This window comes from Diospyros lotus, chromosome 5 (assembly GCF_014633365.1).
Source record: "Diospyros lotus cultivar Yz01 chromosome 5, ASM1463336v1, whole genome shotgun sequence".
Lineage (NCBI taxonomy): Eukaryota > Viridiplantae > Streptophyta > Magnoliopsida > Ericales > Ebenaceae > Diospyros > Diospyros lotus.
The window spans coordinates 34,998,512-35,017,576 of NC_068342.1; the positions used below are offsets into that span (position 1 = coordinate 34,998,512).

At 42.5% G+C, this 19,065-nt stretch overlaps 2 protein-coding genes across 4 annotated transcripts in view; both read right to left on the reverse strand.

Annotated features, from left to right (window-relative positions):
- Positions 1–932: 932 nt before the first annotated feature.
- LOC127801748 (uncharacterized) lies at positions 933–1,634 on the reverse strand. Its single transcript, XM_052337125.1, has one exon. The coding sequence runs from the start codon at positions 1,540–1,542 to the stop codon at positions 1,153–1,155; it is 390 nt and encodes a 129-aa protein (XP_052193085.1). The 5' UTR covers positions 1,543–1,634; the 3' UTR covers positions 933–1,152.
- Positions 1,635–2,712: 1,078 nt separating this feature from the next.
- The window catches only part of LOC127801749 (uncharacterized), a 33,976-nt gene continuing 17,623 nt past the window's right edge, over positions 2,713–19,065 (reverse strand). For all 3 annotated transcript variants that reach the window (XM_052337127.1, XM_052337126.1, XM_052337129.1), the window contains 3 exons: positions 3,682–3,785; positions 3,443–3,534; positions 2,713–3,353 (listed from right to left, as the gene is read on the reverse strand). In XM_052337127.1, the coding sequence (XP_052193087.1) occupies positions 3,277–3,353; positions 3,443–3,534; positions 3,682–3,785 (273 nt within the window). In that variant the 3' untranslated portion in view covers positions 2,713–3,276. The remainder of the gene's footprint in view (positions 3,354–3,442; positions 3,535–3,681; positions 3,786–19,065) is intronic.

Sequence of the window (19,065 nt, forward strand, 5' to 3'; positions counted from 1 at the left end):
GAAATATAGATACAGCATGAATGTATGTTGATTCGTACAAGAAAAAACCAATACAACATAAAATATAATACAACAGAAATAATCTAATACAATAGAAATAACTAATACTACATAAATTAATTATGTAATGCGATTAAGCAACAGCAAACCAAAATCTTGGTAGTAAGCTACGAACTAAAAGTTGTTTGGAATGTCAAACCGAAAAAACTACGACAAGCTAGAACTACACGAAGTGGAAATGTAAGAACTGCAAGAGATAAGAAGGAGCAATTGATACACGCTGGAGTGTTGTCCTGAAGACAGATTTTGCCATGCACCAATTACGAGCAAATTGTGGCGACCGTCTCAGTAGGATATAATGATCACTCTGGTTGAACTATAACCATGAATAACTGAATCTCTCAGAACCCGAATGTAAATATATGACTTTCACTCTCTGGATGTTCGAACGGGGACATAAGAACTCGATCTACTCATATACACTCGGGGTTGGCTATAAATATAGTTGAAGCCCAACACCAAATCGAAAAATCGAGCGTCTAAGAATCTCACAGAATCGGTTGGAGCAAAATCCAGAGTCGCAGCAGAAAATCAGAAACTAGTTGAGCAAAATCTAGAAAACTGTTAGGATTAAAATAAAAATAAAATTATAACAAATATATATATATTATTTTCACCGGATCACACCGACCGACCGGGAACGTAGTGCGTGTGTGGATGAGGACTCACCCACTCACAAAATTTGAGTTATCCTTCCTGCCCAACCCCAATTGCAAGGGAGGGGGGGGAATTTTATTTTCTTGGAAATCCCGCCCTTAACACCAGCCGGATTTCCACATGCTGACACACAATTACACTCACACATTGCAACACAACATGATTTTTATCGAATTCTATTAACAATAACTAACATAATTTTAGAATTTATTATATATATTAATAAGCATCACGATAGTATATATAAGCATGCATATAAACATAGTTACAGACTTTGGACAACAATTTATATATCCCCACAAAGATTTATGCGCCTATTGACAAAATCCATGGCAATTGGGATCTCATACGAGTCATAAATGCATAACGACGTCTACAATAGGAAAACCACAACCCACATACGGTACGGTATGGTATGGTATGGTATGGAAAGGATTAAAAGAACCAACTGTCAAGGAAGGTGGACTGGAACTGGAGCAGCAAGAGAACCAGCAAGATCACGGCGGCCACCCCCCACGGCGAGCTCCCCTCGGAGGGCCCGCAGCACTGGGCTGTTCGGCGGCGGTCGTACGGCGACTTGCAGAACAGGCGCTCCGGGTTTTCCAGGGTCGACAGCCACTTGACGACAAGCAGGAGCAGCAGCGGAACGGCCAGAAGAGCCCATCCCATGCTCTCTTCGGTGGCCTCCACCACCGACTCGTAGGAAGCGTACCATTGGATGCTGAGCAGGAGGAGGATCACAGCCAAAACTACCAGAGCTGGGTATGGAAGAGGGCTGAGGAAGAATCCGTCGGAGATGGAGCTTCTTCTTCTGTAATAATGCATTTTCCTGTTTCTATTTCTTATTAGAAGCCTTTGATCATAAGAGGTTCCTTGGGGGAACTCAAAACCCCTAACCCAATTTATTGCTGACAGCAATACAATCCACTATTATGCATTTATAGTGACCTTTTTTACTTTTACCATTTACCAACCATCTTCTATTACTTTATATGTATAAATCTTTTGAGTTTTATCTTTTAATAAGTAGAGGAAGCGTGACTCGAATCTTCGTTTTAAGCCATAACTACAGTCCGAAAGGTAAATCTGCTGTGTTGTGTTGTGTTAGCCCCACTACAGTGTATAGAATTAACCTTATGTTCATAATGTTCTATCTATGGGTATGAGCTATATATCCTCTAACCAAGATTAGTTTAATATTCGAATTATAAATCCAAGAGATATAATATAAAAGAAGTCTCACGCTCACACTATTGGGCTACCACTATGATGGCAAATTTTTGACTTTTTACTTGATGCTCATAGCTTGTGGATCGTGAATTATTACATGTACACTCAAACAATATAATTAATACATTAATTTCATTTTAACCAAATTAAAATAAGTTCAACCCATTATAATTTTTGTCTTAGACCAGGTTTTCTTAAGTTTCATCCCATGTTGGTATAATTTTGATGATTATTGTTTATATCGTTAATGATAGATTCTCTCTTATCATATAGTATTACTAAACCTTTTTTAATTACAAAACTCAAAACAATTTTGGATGGTAAAGCAAGACATCTGCTAAACTAAATAATTTTATGTTTTTATAATGTTGTTTTATTAAAAAAATCATTATAAATAATGACATATCTAACACAATACTTAATATTTTCAGACACTAATATTATATCGTATTAATACCAACTTTAAAACTAAGAAAACCTTTAATTAAAGATAATAAAGTTGACCCACATTAAGCCGCATAATACTAAATTTGCAGTGATTGCAGCCACTTGAAAGGACACCACTAGGCATGCACTAGCTCACAAAAGCAAGAGGAAACTTTATATATTAAACGTCAACACCAAATATGATTATTGTTTGGTAGAATTTCACTAATGGGGGCCCTTGGAATAGGACCACCACAGCAGCAGCATTCCCTCGACAATAGATTTGAAAATTCAAAGAAAAGCCCAAACCACCCAAAAACTGATGAAAGCAGGATGGAATTAAAGATACAAAATCATTCCTTACTTAGCTTTCACTTCAGGAACAATCCGAGTACTATTGATGTCATCCACAAAAACAACTAACAGGGAAGGCATTAGGGCACTTAAAAGGAAAATTTCCCAAAAGCTAAGACAATCTTGTTGAATTGAACGCATAAACAACACTCTGTATATATACAGCTTACCCACCGCTAGTTAGGAGTTTAGTCTTCTAAATCAGCAAAAATCTGCAAATTCCTAGTAACCCGATATAAGAATGTCCTCATGCAACTCGTGTAGCTCCGGATGATGTCTAACATGACAGCTGGATGAGGATTTCTTATACCCGACTAAAGATGGAAGGCTCGGTTGCAGGCTCATCCATGGTGATGCATGGCCTTGCTCTACCCCTTAATGCTTAATGTCGGGCTGGCCTTAGCCGGTTCCAATAATTCTACATAACCATCCAGCTTGCCTTTCGAAGATTGGGTGATCAGAATACGGTGTACAACATGCGACTGTGTTGTTACCATCAGAAGTAAAATGGTTTCTGCCAAGAGCATCCACCTAAGGGAGGGACTTTGATCAGACTTTTCCTTCATATTGGAATTTCAGCTTATAGTCATGTTGCAAAGTTGCCAGAGTGCTTCTGCAAGGACCCTCTGCACAAGAGCAAGATAAATAAAATGAGACCAGAAACAAAATGCCCTCAAGAGTCCCCTGGACCCTGCACCAAGTAAAGATAGCTCACCCCCAAATACTGTATGAAGATGTTGAAGATCATCTGCTGAGCAAGCATCTATCAGAGCATAGATACCAGGTCTCAAAGCTTCATCAACTTCCCTGCAAGTTTATATGAACATGAAACATTGCTTGAGAATAGTGGCAAAGTTGGAGAGTAACAAATCCAAGCTTATACTATGCTTTTTAACAATGATAACCAAAGTTGAACCAAGAAACACGAAAGAAAGAAAGAAAGCCAGACAACACCTTCTGATGCCTGTTCTAAGGGGACCATAGCCTGAATAAGTCCATATGTAATTAGATAAAAATAAAGAACAATGCCGGGCAAATACATCCTTCTGCTGCCTCATCTGCAATGGTAACAAAAACCAGTAAGGAAGAAAAGTTTGGTTTTGAATAAGGTTTTATGATAAAGAAAGCATAGAAAGCCATCATCAACATGCAGACCAGACTTACACAAAAATACAACAATTAAGAATATGAGTTTGTAGCTGTTCAAGTATCTAGTACGAAACATCGTGTGGCAGTAAATGCAAGCAGAGGTAACCAATAAATGGCGGAAGACCAAGGGAACCTTCATCCCACTTTAAGCCCTAGTTAAGTGTATGCAGGATATATTATGGTCATATACTAACAAATGAGAAAGCTATTTTAGCAAAGCCCACCTTGTCCAATGAATATTTAAGGAACAACTTTCATAAATCTGCTGGATGTCCATCACAAGGAGCTGATTGGCAGACCAATGGCTCACACGATAACTACTCCACCCTCCATGAAAGCGTAAAATTTCTCCCAATACAGCTGGTGTATGGTCAAAATGATGTTCACTCTGTTCACTCCAACTAGAATGAAATTAATCAAGGTTCTGTAGGTATGTAGTTTAGTTATATTTGCCGTCACATTCAGAAAAAGCCCGAAGACAAATTAAAAATTTAGGAAAGGAAGCCTCAATATAGAGAGCATGCTTTTCTAAGATTATTTTAGATTTTCCTCTCTAACTATCTAGGCATTTATGTTTAGAAAAACGAATTTAAGACTGCAGGTTAATATGGGGCTTTAGTTGGACGTGCAGCCCCTTGCAGTACTATAACTGAAGCACCCTAGAGGATAACTGGACCCTTGTAATTGACCATAATAAGTATCAAAGGCCATTTGCTCAAATGCCAAAGGTTGGTTGTCAGTGTCGTTATATTTCCTTCTTTCCAAACGAATTGAATGAACTTAAAAACCCAAACTCATCATTCTTTGGATGGCAACTCCGAAAATTGTTACTTTGTCCAATTCATTTTCCATCCTCAACCTAAAGCTACAACAATATGTTAAACCTTAATCCCACTATGAGCAATCAGCTACATGAATTCTAGCTTGTCAATGATTTCTATCTATGGCCTTATCTTCTATAAGACCCTTTTCATATCATACCTAAGAGTCTCCCACCAAATTTTCCTTGGTCTTCCTCTACTTTTTGGCTAAAGACTTGTTCCATTCCGTCCACTCGCCTCGCAGGTGACTATTGGTTTTCTTCTCATATAATCAAACCATCTTAATTGTATTTCACACATTTTATCTTTAATAGAAACCGCTCCGATCTTATTCTAAATAACTTTATTTTTAAATGTATCTTTTCTTCTATAAGTCCCCATCCATCGTAACATTCTCATTTTTGTTATGCTAATATTTTTGCATATATTGGTGCTTTACAACCCAACATTCAGTGTTATGTAACAAAGCTGGTCTTATAGTTTATCTTATAAAATTTTTCTTTTAACTTTAATAAAATCTTACTATAACATAAAACATCTTGTGTATTTTTCTATTTTAACTATCTAGCCTTAACTCTATAGATGACAACCTCATTAACCTCCCTATCTTTTTGGATAATTGATTCTAGATATAAGAATTGATCTTTTCTTGGGATGCTCTAACCTTCAAGTTCTACAATAATATCATCTACACTAGTATATTTACTAAACTTACATTCTACATATTCAATTTTCAATCTTCTTAACTTAAAACTTTTAGATTCTAAAGTTTCTTCCATGTCTCAAGCTTAGCATTTATGTCTTCTTTTATTTCATCCACTAAATGTCATTTGTAAATAGCATACAGCAAGACACCTCTGTCTGGATATGTTCAGTGAGTTCATCCAATACTAGGGCAAAGAAATAAGGGCTTCACGTGGATCCTTGTAATGCAATTGTAATTGGAAAAGCCTCAATCTCTCCTTCACATACTCTTAACACGTGTCTTCAATAATAAGCATATCAGCAATTCAGATTCTTTTTTCATTAAGACCCTCCACAACTTTTCTAGAAACTTTGCAATAAGCTTTTTTTAAATGTGTATACACCTCATATAAATCCTTTTATCTATCAATGTATCACCTCCATATGGTCTTGACACGTGTTTTTGTTCCATGATACATGTCTCTAATAATTTATATATAAGTAATTCAGGCTCCTTTCTTCTCTAGGTCTTCCACAAGATGTCTCTTGAAACTTTGTCAAGTCTCTTTTAATATCTATAAACATCATATTTAAAATCATTTTGTTTCTCTCTATATCTTCCCACAAAGCACCTCAGCAAATATATAGTTGTCACAACCTAGGGTTGGGCTAGGGCTTAGAAAGGAAATTGAGAAGAATTCGGGAGAGAGAGAAAGAGAGCAAAATTGGAGGCAGAGACTAAGCAGAAACAAAGAGAATAGAGGGAAAACAGGGGAGATCGAGAGAGAGAAATGTAAGAAGAGAAGTCTAAATTCAATATGTCATTTTATCGTATCATTCTCTACATACTTATAGCCTATTTACAGGTTGTCTAACTGAAAGCAGATTCTAAAAACAACACTCGTGGGCTCTCAACAAAATTAAAAATATCTCCTAACAAACAATTGTAACTCAATTACATTATTGCCTCCTCTATTGCCTTTGGAAACATGACAATTTCCCCCTCCTTAAAAGGTTTCTTGTCTCCAAGAAACTTATTACCATTGACCCGTAGTTTCTCTATCCAATTTTGGCTGGCTCTCCTTCATTGTCTTCCTTTAAGCCTTCCATATTCAGCAATTGTCTTCTGCATTGGTGGCCCAGGCTGAATTTGTCCCTGTATTTAAAGCATAATCCAAGCCTTCTCCTTGGCTCCATAATAGGAGGTTTGGCTGCATTAGGGCTAGTGTAAACCCTTGGATGCTTTTTTCCCAGAGTTATACCCGAGGCTGCAGTCTAGGCATTTTCTCCCATCTCCTGACTGCTCAAAGGATAACTTTCTGTTAAGAGTTCTGTGCTTTTTGAAAATAGCTTCTAATGCAAGCTCTTGCATTCTTGCCTTCTCAGCTGCCTGCTACACAGTTACAGGCAACAGCATCTTAACAATTGGTCTTAATTCGTCATTCAATCCACTTATGAAACTAGACACAAAATATACTTCATTCAAGATCGGATAAGATATGATCAATAGCAATTTCAGCTCCTCAACCTGGTTTGAAACTCATCTACTGAACCTTCTTGCCTTAGCTTATTGAATTCTTTGATGACGTTTGTCTTGGTTCTTTCCTTGAATCACATACAAAATCTTCCACAAACTTCCATCCTCCACCCCTAGAACCATACATCCTTAATGTCATTGAGATAAGTGGGTGCCAAATTCACTGTTAGATCCCAAGGATCTGGCAAGGTATTGGAATGGTATTTGAGTGTTTGGGGGGAAAGATTTGAGTTAGGGAGGGAAAACAAGTGAGAATGAGAGAGAGAGAGAGAACAGAATTGAGAGGGAAAAGATTAAATCTCATTCATGATGATCCCCATCTTCCAATATGGCTTATTTATAGCCATCCATACACGGATATGGAGTGGTCCTCCAAACGACCTAATTGCCATAACGGCTAGGCCCCACATCAATATCAATCAAAAGAAACGATGGAAAAAAAGATTCAATTACAATAATGCCTGGAGGACTGGGACAATCCCCCCCCCCCCCCCCCAGCCCCGGGGAACCATTTCTTGTCCTCAAGTTATAAAAGTTAGGCTACCTGCAGGAACCGTTGTAGTAAGTCTGGTAGATACTCCCACAACGTGTGGTCAAGGTGTAAATGGGTCCATTGGACTAGGACTCGGACCAAGGATGCTAATTTCTGATAAACCACTCTTCTCTCTAGTATAGCTAGGGGCTCCTCTATGTCCGACTGATCTGTCGAAGTGGAGGGCAAGGCTAAGCTGATTGAATCCGTAGGACTAATGGCCTTCTTAAGTAGGGACACATGAATTACCGGATGTATCCCCACTCCCTCGGGTAACTGTAACTCATATGCTACTTCCCCCACTTTAGATGTTATTGGAAAAAGTCCATAGTACTTAGGGCTAACCTTGGTTGGGGGAACAGAGGTGAATAGTTGTTGTTGGAATCCCTTAACCTTTAGATAGACCTCATCCCCTACTTCAAATGTCCTCTCACTTCTTTTTCTGTCTGCTTGTTGTTTCATCCGTTGTTGAGCTAAGTTGAGTTCCCTCTTGATCACCCGATGGGTCTCATGCCTTTGCCTTAAGTACTAATCCACCGAAGTTTCTATCGAGGGGTAGTGCATAACAACAGGTAATATAGGGGCCTTATAGCCAAAGAGAGATTCAAAAGGAGATCTCTTAAGGGAGGAGTGAAAGTTAGTATTGTACCACCACTATGCTAAGCGTAACCATTTGTACCAGCTTTTCGATATAGAAAAATAGAGGCACCGAAGATAGGTTTCAAGGCATTAGTTCACCCTTTCTGTCAGCCCATCGATCTCAAGGTGATAGGCCGTTGACATGTGTAAACTAACACCCAAGTTTTTGAATAGTTTCCTCCAAAATTGGCTAGTGAAAATTTTATCCCGATCAAAGACTATTGATTGGGGCAACCCATGCACTTTAAACACCGAATCCATCAACTTCCTGGCCATCTCTATGGCTATAAACAGATGTGCCAAACCCAAGAAGTAGTTGAACTTGGTTAGCTTATCCACGACCACCAAAATAGTATTTAAGCCTTCTGACCTTGGCAGACCCTCCATGAAGTCCATCGTAACCTATTGCCATCCTTGATCAAGTACTGATAAGGGTTGTAGCAAACCCGAATATGGTACCTATTTGTGTTTGCACTTTTGGCATGTAGTACACTTTAGCATGTATTGAGTCACCTCTTTCTTAAGCCCTGGTCAATAGAAGAGCTATCTCACTTGGTGATAAGTCACATTCCAGCCCCAGTGTCCCCCTAGAGGGGAGTCAAGCATAGATTGCAAGATCCGTTCCTTGAGCCACACATCCTCACCTACCACCACCCTTCCCTTATACCTTAGGAGCCCTGCAGCCAAGGTGTAGTGTCCTTGGCATTGTGGTTGCATAGCTAGATGAGTCATTATATCCTTGATCCATGCCGAACATTCATAGCTGGTTATTAGGTCCTGTATCCAATCTGGTACCACAGCCGTAATAGCCTAGTAGGTTCCCCATTCCCCCTATCGGGATAGGGCATTTGCCATTGTGTTCTCTCTACTCTTCTTGTACTGTATGGAGTAGTCCAACCTGAGTAGTTTGGTGACTCCTTTTCGTTGCAATTGGGAGTGGATCCTCTATTGAGATAGGAACTTGAGGCTCTCATGATCAATCTTAATCACGAATGAGTTGCCCTCTAAGTAGTACTTCCATTTATCAACCGTCATTAGCACTACAATTAACTCTTTATCGTATATACTTAGGCCCAAGTCTTTCAGGGCCAAAGCTTAGTTGAGGAAAGTCACCGGTCTACCCCCTTGAGTCAACATTGCACCCACCCCTGTTTCAAAAGCATCCATTTCTAAGGTGAAGGATTTGGAGAAATCCAATAGGGCTAATATTGGTGCATAAGTCATGGTTGTCTTCAAAGTTTGGAATGTAGTTTATGCTTCCTCATTCCACCCAAAGTTGTTCTTCTTGAGCAAATCAGTCAATGATTTGATGATAATCCCATATCCCTTGATGAACATTCGATAGTATCCGGTTAGACCTATGAAGCCCCTTAGCTCCTTAATTGACTGAGGTCTTGGCCAATTAACCATGGCTACAATTTTTGTGGGTCTGTGCTTATCCCTTGCCTTGAGATAATGTGGCTTAAATACTCCACCCCAGTTTCAACAAAGGTACACTTGGATCTCTTCACACACAATTGATTTTGTTTGAGGATCTCAAAGGTTAGTCTCAGATGGGATAGGTGTTGTTCCAAATTTGGGTTGTATATAAGTGTATCGTCAAAGAACACAAGGATAAATTTTCTCGAGTAGTGTTCAATATGTGTTTCATGAGGGTTTGGAATGTGACTGGGGTAGTAATGAGGCCAAAATGCATGATTAAGAACTCATAATGGCCTTGATGAGTTCGAAAGACTGTCTGAGGGGTTCATGCAGATTTAGTGGCAGCCAAAGGTTAGGTCCAATTCAGAGAAGATGGTGGCTCCCGTCAATTCATCCAAGAGGTCCTCAATAATGGGAATGAGAAACTTGTTCTTGACGATGATAGAGTTTAGTTGACGATAACCTATGCAAAACCACCATGTACTATCTTTCTTTTTAACTAAAAGAACGGGGGAGGCAAATGGACTTTGGCTTGATTGTATGATTGCCTTAGATAGCATTTCCTTCACTAATTTTTCTATTTCAGCCTTTTGTAAGGGTGAATATCGATAGGCTTAGATGTTGACAGGTTTTGCATTTGGCTTCAAGTGTATAGAATGGTCTAGGAATCGAATCGATGTGGGGGCAGGGTAATGGGTTCAACAAAGAGTTCCTCAGACTCTATCAATAGTGAATGTAAGGGATCACAAGTGGTTACCTCAGTGAACATTTGTAAGATGGAAATAAGGCCAGGTTGATCACCTCTTGTAGTTGTTAGGACTGCTCGTTCCACTTCCTCCACCTTATCCCTTTCAATCTCCATGGCATATATAGAGTGGAGGTGCGCGATGGAAGGTCCCCCTTGATCCAACAGCCTCTGCATCCTCCTACCCGACATTGCCTTACACTCCCCCTTCTCCATCCACCCTGTTATCGTAACCTTTTTCCCTTCAATCTCAAAAGTGACCTCCAGATTGTTGAAATCAAACACTAAAAGACTAACTGTTTTCATCCAATCGACTCCCAAAAATATGGCAGCCTCCTAACTTGAGGATCCAGAGGTTTGCAATAAACTCCTGGCCATGCATCTTCCATTTGAATCCCTGGCACATATATCTATTAATCATCCTACTCCCATTCACTATTACCACCGACAAGGGAGGGGTTTCTTGGGTGTTGCACTGTAGGTCTAAGGCTGTCTCCTCATCAAGGAAGTTGTGAGTGCTTCCGATGTTAATTAAGATCATTATCTTCTTCTTGCCTGCCTATCCTTTCACCTTAATTATCCTCCCCGTAGGACATCCTTGCAAAGCGTGCATGGATATCTCCCCATCTTCCGCTATGCCTCCTCCTGCAGTCTCTTGTTCCACCACCTCTTCAGTATCTTCTTGTCATGACTGTAGGAGCAATAGAGGGGCAATATTGTAATAAGGTTACAATAGTTTGTTAGAAGATATTTAGTAATCTATTAGGAGCACGTGCATGTTGTTATGAATTCAGTTAATAGCCAGCTATACCTATAAAATGGCTACTTGTAAGAGGATGGGATATTAGGTGAAATGAGATTGAAATCCTTTCCTTCTAATTCTCTCTATCCCTCTCTCGGTTCTCTCTAATTTTTCCCTCCTTTTTTGCTAATTTCTCTCCCTCATTTCAATTCTCCCATTCCGATTTTCCCCCTAATTCCAGTCTCAACCCCAAGTAACCCTAGGAATGTGACAAATGGTATCAGAGCCAGTCGTTTCTCGGTTATGATTCCGATGAACTTGTAGCAATTTGTTTCAAATGTATGAATTCCGACGAGTGAATTTCAACAGGGGATCTAAACCGGCGATTCGCGGCTATTGATTGGTGACGAGCATCGTTTCTGATCCGATTCTGAGCAATCAAAGGACAAGTCATAATCGAGAGAGCAAAGTAACTCTTAGTTCAAAATTGAGAGGCAAAGCACAGTTAGGTGATCATTAGTCATAAGCCACAAAAGCTTATTACAGGTTGCCGACTTGGAGGCAATCAGTTATTGTGAGGTTGTTCCTCTGTTGTTGGTTGAAACAACGTTGGGCAATCTTTGGCGAGCTAGATTAGAGCCAAGATATCGTCGGAAATCGCCTTTGCAAGAAGGGGGATTAGAATCGACCTTCTTGATTCCTCAGAAGACTGCAACACAGCAATTCCTTAGCCGTCGACTCCTTCTGCTCCAATTAATCGAGGCCCAGAATTGAAGGCAAAGCAGGAGGAATTCTTGGCTATTTGACCTAGGCGACTGCTATGAGGCAATCGATTCTCCTAGGTCGTTGCATGTGGGGTGATTTCAGATGAAATTCCAATGACTTTGGAAGCTAAGAGTAGGCAACTTTCAAGAGGCCACAGCAAAGTTGATCGAGTATAGACACTTGATTTCTAATCGATTCCTGGCGGCAACAAAAACCGATTGTACTCTCAAAATGATTGCGGCAAAATAGGTTGATTTATAGAAGTGAATTTTCAATGTTTGATTCTGTCGAGATGGTTAAAGGACTTCTTGAAGGTGCATAGCCATTTGGGAAAACATTCAAGGAAGAATGTGATGCAACTAGGAAAGTAATCAAGGATGTCAATAAAAAGTGGGACGAGTTGATGATTCTATTCTCACAGAAATTTCAAGTTAGTGTTCCGGCTGAATGCTTTTCTAAGGAGTACTCTGCTTCCTTAAATCAACTTAAAGATGAATTCAATAACCTAACGCAAGAAGGGTCATAATGGATTATAAGGTCAAATTTGAGGAATTGAAAGTGTTAATGCTTAATTCTCAACCGACCTTGAAGGAATCTTACTTTGTGTTGAAATTCATTAATGGTCTTAAAGATGCATTGAGAGACCTATTGTGAAAATGAAGTGTCCTGCCATGGTAGAACAAGTGGTTGAGAGGGCAAGGCTATATGAAACAATGGAAGCCATTTCTAGAAAGCATAGGCAGCAGCCTAACAATTATACTAAGAGCAACCAGTAGATTGGGGTTATCCCTAAGACTGCTTAGGCCCTAATATTAGGACTAGTTGTTGCAAGAAGTGAGGAAAGAATTAAATGGAGCGGGCCATTCGGGATGACAAGGGAGGAAGGGTAACTGGAGGAATTATTGAGGCTCCACCGAAGGATAAATCCATTGAAATGAATCCTGTTACAATTGCCAAGAAATACGAAGGACAACCAATAAATCATGATGAAGTAGCATGGGAACAAAACATTGATTCATTGGAGATGTCGGATAATAGTTAGGCCGAGGATAAGGCAAACTAGGAATCAGATCCTGCAGAAATGGCTGAAGTTTCTTTAGATCATACTGGTCAGTTGGTACCTACTTTTTCTCTACACCGGAAATTATGAAGAGTGGCCAAAGATTGATGAAAAGGCTGACAAGCACAGCTTAAGGGTTGTCTTCTCTAAGCTATGGCACCCAATTGGATCAGTTACGAAGGGGCATATTGTTCTTTCTGATCTTAAATAGAAAGGGGAACATCTTCCAGCATGAGTTGCTGAAAAATCGAAGTCTATGTAGATGACATGGTGGCAAAAACCTCGAAAAAACAGAACTACTGCTCGGACTTAACCGAAAATTTCATGCAACTCCGACAACACAACATAAGGCTTAACCCCAACAAATGCGCCTTCGGGGTGCAAGCCGACAAGTTTCTGGGATTCATGTTAACCAATCGGGGAATTGAGGCCAACCCTGACAAATGCGAAACCATTCTCGCAATGAGTAGCCCCGCCAAAATAAAGGAGGTCCAACAACTAACAGGCCGGGTAACAGCTTTATCTGGCTTCCTCCCAAGATCGGCAGACCAAGAAAAGCTATTCTTCCAATGCTTAAAAAAGTCAGTCGAATTCCGGTGGACGTGAGTGCGAAACCGCCTTTCAAAAACTGAAGACCTTCTTAGCAGCACCCCCTATTCTTTCAAGGCCAGAGCCAAGGGAAGAACTTTTACTTTACCTCTCCGTCACCACTAATGCCCTCAGCATAGTATTGATCAGGGAGGAAGGCAAAACAACGCAGCGGCCGGTATACTTCATCAACAAAACCTTTCAGGGAGCCGAGTTGCGCTACCAGAAGATCGGGAAGCTAGCGCTAGCACTAGCACTGCTGACAATGGACCGAAAGCTCGGGCCATATTTCCAAAGCCATCAGATCACAGTCCAGACTGATCAACCGATCCGGCAAGTGCTTCAGAAGCCAGAGCTTCCAAGAAGAATGATTGCATGGTCAGTCAAGCTCTCTGAGCTCGGCATACAATACCAGCCCCGCAAACACATCAAGTCCCAGGTACTCTCCAATTTTTGTGCTGAACTTTCTCCCTCTGATCCAAACCCGGAACCCAACCCCTAGATATTGTTCGTCAATGGAGCCTCCAACATTAAAGGAAGCGAAGCCGGGATCATCCTGGAAGGACCCAGCGGGCTGACGCTCGAACAGTCATTTCGCTTCAACTTCAAGGCAACCAACAACCAAGCAGAATATGAGGCTCTTATAGCCCGATTAAATCTAGCAAAGGAAATCGAAGCATCCCGGTTAATCGCCAAGAGCGACTCCCAACTGGTAACCAACCAAGTCAAGGGCTAATTCCAGATGAAAGAACCACAGTTTGTCCGATACCTCCACAAGGTCAGAACCCTAGCCAGATCCTTTCACTATTTCCAAATTGAATATATCCCCAAAGAACAAAACGCGTAAATTGATTTGCTCTTAAAACTCGCTAGCACTAAGAAACCTGGGAACAACCAATCGATCATACAGGAAGCTTTAGACTTACCCACTGTTGACCTTCCTGACATACAAACAGTGGAAGCGAAGCCAGAATTTTAGGGAACACCTATCATCCAATTCCTACAAGAGGGGACGCTCCCAGCCAATGCCGAACAAGTAGGGGTGTGCATTTTTTCGGTTCAACCAAACCTACCGAACTAAACCGGTCAGTTCGGTTTGGTTAATTAAGTAGCTAAAAATCAGTTTGGTTATATTTATAAAAAATTTCAAATATTTTGGTTAACCGAAATAACCAAATTTGTCCTCCACCGCCCACTGTTTTTCCCTTACTGCCCATGGTTTTACTTTTACTGCCCACGGTTCCCCCCCCCCCCCCAACGTGACCCTGACACTCTCTGGTTCCCCCCACCCCCCCCCCAAACTTCTCTCTCCCTCACCCCAAACCTCTCAGCCTCATGACGTCGGACATCCCCCCCCCCCTCTCTCTCTCTCTCTCTCTCTCACGCGCGCACGCCAATCAGTCCGTCGCCCCCTCCTTCCAGCCTCACCAGTGGTCCATCGCTTCCCTCCTGCCCGTCGACCTCTCGATTCTCATTCTCAAGACCCCTCTCTCTTTCTCTTTCTCTTTCTCTCTCTCTCTCTCTCTCTCGATCTCGATCTCGATCTCGATCTCATGCCTCACCTTCGTCACCCCCCTCCCGACACCTCACGAACGTCGCCTCCCTCCCACCGCCTCATGACCGTTGATCCCCTCCGGCCGCCTCATGACAGTCTCTCTCTATCTCTCTATGTCATAGCCACATGATAGTCGAAGATGAAGGGCCATTTGGGCCTCTGGCCAAGCGAAGGGCCGAACCGAATAAGGGCTGGCCATTCGTCTTTGTCTCCAGCATTTCGTTTCCTTCATATGCAGAGGCTGACACCACCCCAACTGCATCTCTCTCCCTCCGATCTTGCTCGCCCATTCGGTAAGTCTTAGTGAAGTTCGGTTATACCAGTTATTTCAATTTCGATTTTTCGGTTACCATATCCTATCGGTTTGGCTCGGTTAGTGGGCTATGATCGGTTTGGTTCGGTTGGTAAAAAAGTTGACAGTTCGGTCGGTTATAACCGAATGCTCTTCCCTACGAAGAAGCCAAGAGGCTCAAAAGGACGGCTTGCTACTTTACCCTACTCGGGAACCAATTATACCGAAGAGGCTATTCCACACCACTTCTCAAATGTGTCGACCTCAATCGATCCACCTACATCATGACCGAGATACACAAAGGGGTATGCGAAGGCCACCTCGGCGGACGATTCTTAGCAACAAAGGTGCTAAAAGCCGGATATTATCGGCCAACAATGAGGAGCGACTACCTGACCTATGTAAGACGCTGCGACAAGTGCCAGAGGTTCGCGAACGCACATCATTCCCTGCCGAAGGAACTCCACAATCTCGACAACCCTTGGCCATTTTACAAATGGGGATAAACATTCTCGGACCTTTCCCGATCGCAACGGGACAACTTAAATTCATGGTAGTAGCAGTCAACTACTTCACGAAATGGATCGAGGTCGAGCCCCTAGCTACCATCACAACCGAAAGAATCCGAAAATTTATTTGGAAGAATATCATTTGCCGATATGGCCTCCTTGGGGTACTAAGCTCGGACAACGACACCCAATTCACCAACAGCAAGCTCCAGGACTTTTGCCAAGAGCTCGATATCCACCAAGTCTTTACCTCAGTCGAGCACCCTCAGACCAACAGCCAAGCCGAAGCCGCCAACAAAGTCATCTTGGCAAGTCCGAAAAAGCAACTCGATGGTGCCAAAGGTGCCTGGCCAGAAGAACTTCCCATAGTGTTGTGGTCATACCACACCACAACTCATATCCCAACCCAGGAAACACCCTTTCGACTCACTTACAGGTCAAAAGCCATGATTCCGGTTGAAATTGAAGAACCCAGCCCCATGCAGCAGCATTTTCGAGAATACACCAATAATGAAGAACAGCAAATCGACCTTGACCTTATCCAAGAAATCCGAGACCAGGCTCAAATTCACGAACAGACCGCCAAGCAAAAGGCGACTCGAAAATACAACAAAAGAGTGCATCCCAGACGATTTCAGGCCAAGTGGTGTCGAATAGCCTCTTCGGTACAGTTGGTTCCCAAGTAGGGTAAAGTAGCAAGCTATCCTTTTGAGCCTCTTGGCTTCTTCGGCGTTGGCAGGGAACGTCCTCTTTTGTAGGAATCAAATGATAGGGATTCCCCAAAATTCCGACTCTATTTCCACTGTTTATATGTCGGGAAGGTCAACAGTGGGTAAGTCCAAGGCCTCCTGTATGACTGACTGGTTGTTCCCAGGTTTCCTAGTGCTGGCGAGTTTTGAGAGCAGATCTACTTGCGCGTTTTGTTCCCTGGGGATATATTCAATTTGGAAATAGTGAAAGGATCCGACCAGGGTTCTAACCTTGTGGAGGTATTGGCCAAGCTGTGGTTTTTTCGTCTAGAATTCACCCTTGACTTGGTTGGTTACTAGTTGGGAGTCGCTCTTGGCGATTAACCGGGATGCTCCGATTTCCTTTGCTAGGTTTAATCGGGCTATAAGAGCCTCATATTCTGCTTGGTTGTTGGTTGCCTTGAAGTTGAAGCGAAGTGACTGTTCGAGCGTTAGCTCGCTAGGTCCTTCTAAGATGATCCCAGCTCCACTCCCTTTAATGTTGGAGGCTCCGTTGACGAACAATATCCAAGGGTTGGGTTCCAAGTTTGGATCAGAGGGAGAAAGCTCAACACAAAAATCGGAGAGTACCTGGGATTTGATGTGTTTGCGGGGCTGGTATTGTATGCCGAGCTCAAAGAGCTCGACTAACCATGCGATCATTTTTCCTTAAAGCTTTGGCTTCTAAAGCACTGGTCGGATCGGTTGATCAATCTGGACTATGATCTGATGGCTTTGGAAATTGGCCTGAGCTTTCAGGCCACTGTCAGCAGTGCTAGTGCTAGCGCTACCTTCTCGATCTTCTGGTAGCGCAGCTCGGCTCCTTGAAAGGTTTTGCTAATGAAGTATATCAGCCGCTGCGTTTTGCCTTCCTCCCTGACCAATACTATGCTGAGGACATTAGTGGTGACGGAGAGGAAAAGTGAAAGTTCTTCCCCGAGCTCTGGCCTTGAAACAATAGAGGGTGCTGCTAAGAAGGTCTTCAGTTCTTGAAAGGTGGTTTAGCACTCTTTCGTCCACTGGAATTCGACTGACTTTTTTAGGCATTGGAAGAATGGCTTTTATCGGTGTGTCGATCTTGGGAGGAAGTCGGATAAAGCTGTTATCCGGCCTATTAGTTGTTGGACCTCATTTATGCTGGTGGGGCTACACATTGCGAGGATGGCTTCGCATTTGTCAGGGTTGGCTTCAATTCCCCGAATGGTTAACATGAATCCCAAAAACTTGTCGGCTTGCACCCCGAAGGCGCATTTGTCGGGGTTAAGCCTCATGTTGTGCTGTCGGAGTTCCATGAAAATTTCGGTTAAGTCCGAGCAGTGGTTCTGTTTTTCCGAGGTTTTTGCTACCATGTCATCCACATAAGACTTCGATGTTCCAGCCAATCTGTTTGGCGAATACTTTGTTCATCAGCCGTTGATATGTTGCACCTGCATTCTTTAATCCGAATGGCATGACCTGATAACAGAAATTGGCATTTTTTGTGATGAACGTTGTGTTTTCTTTGTCTTCAAGGTGCATCCGGATCTGATCATAACCAGAGTAAGCGTCCATAAAACTCAAGCACCTGTACCCGGAAGCCACGTCTACAAGTCGGTCAATGCTGGATAACGGGTATGAATCCTTTGGGCATACCCTATTTAGGTCGGTGAAGTCGACGCACATTCTCCATTTTCATGAGAATTTTTTTACCATGACCACATTGGCGAGCCACATCGTGTATGGGACTTCTCTAATGAACCCGGCCTTCAAGAGTTTGGTTGTTTCTTCGGCGGTTGCACGCCGTCTTTCTTCTCTCAGTCTTCTTTTTCTCTGGGCGACGGGTCTGGCCTCTGGATCCAGTGCCAGCCTGTGGCAGATGACGAGCGGATCTATCCCGGGCATGTCAGGGGGCGTCCAAGCGAAAAGGTCGGCGTTCTATCGGAGCAGGCTGATGAGTTTTTCCTTCAATTCACTTGGCAATGTAGAGCCAATGCGGACGACCTGTTCTGGGCAAGGACCCAGGCTTACAGGATGGAGCTCTTATGTGGGCTAAGGATGTCTATCCAAGAGTTCGCTTCGTGGGTCTAATTCGGCAGTATGTACACGATGACATGGGCTCTGGCTGTTGATGCCTATTGTTTGGTTGCTGCCGCCGAGGGCTTTGTTTCTCTTCTCGTCCTTGGTAGGCTCGAGGCTCCAGGTTTCGAGGCTATCACGGTAGCACTGTCGGGCCTCCTTTTGGTTGGCATAGACGACCCCGACCTTAGTATTTGATATCGGGAATTTCATGGCCAGATAGGGGATGGATACTATTGCACCCACGGTGTTAAGAAAGGGTCTGCCAAGGAGCGCGTTGTATGGTGTTTGGCAATCCACAACCAGGTACTAGATGGTGATGGTTTTGACTAGGGGAGACGCCCCGAATGAGGTTAACAAGTTGATGTAACCCCTGACGCCTACCTGTTCTCGCGAGAAGCCAATCAGGTTCCCGTGAAATGGTCCTAACTCCCTATCAAGGATACCCATCCTTCTTAGGGTTGGCAGGTATAACAAGTCGGTCAAGCTGCCTTGGTCTACCAGGACCTCCTTTA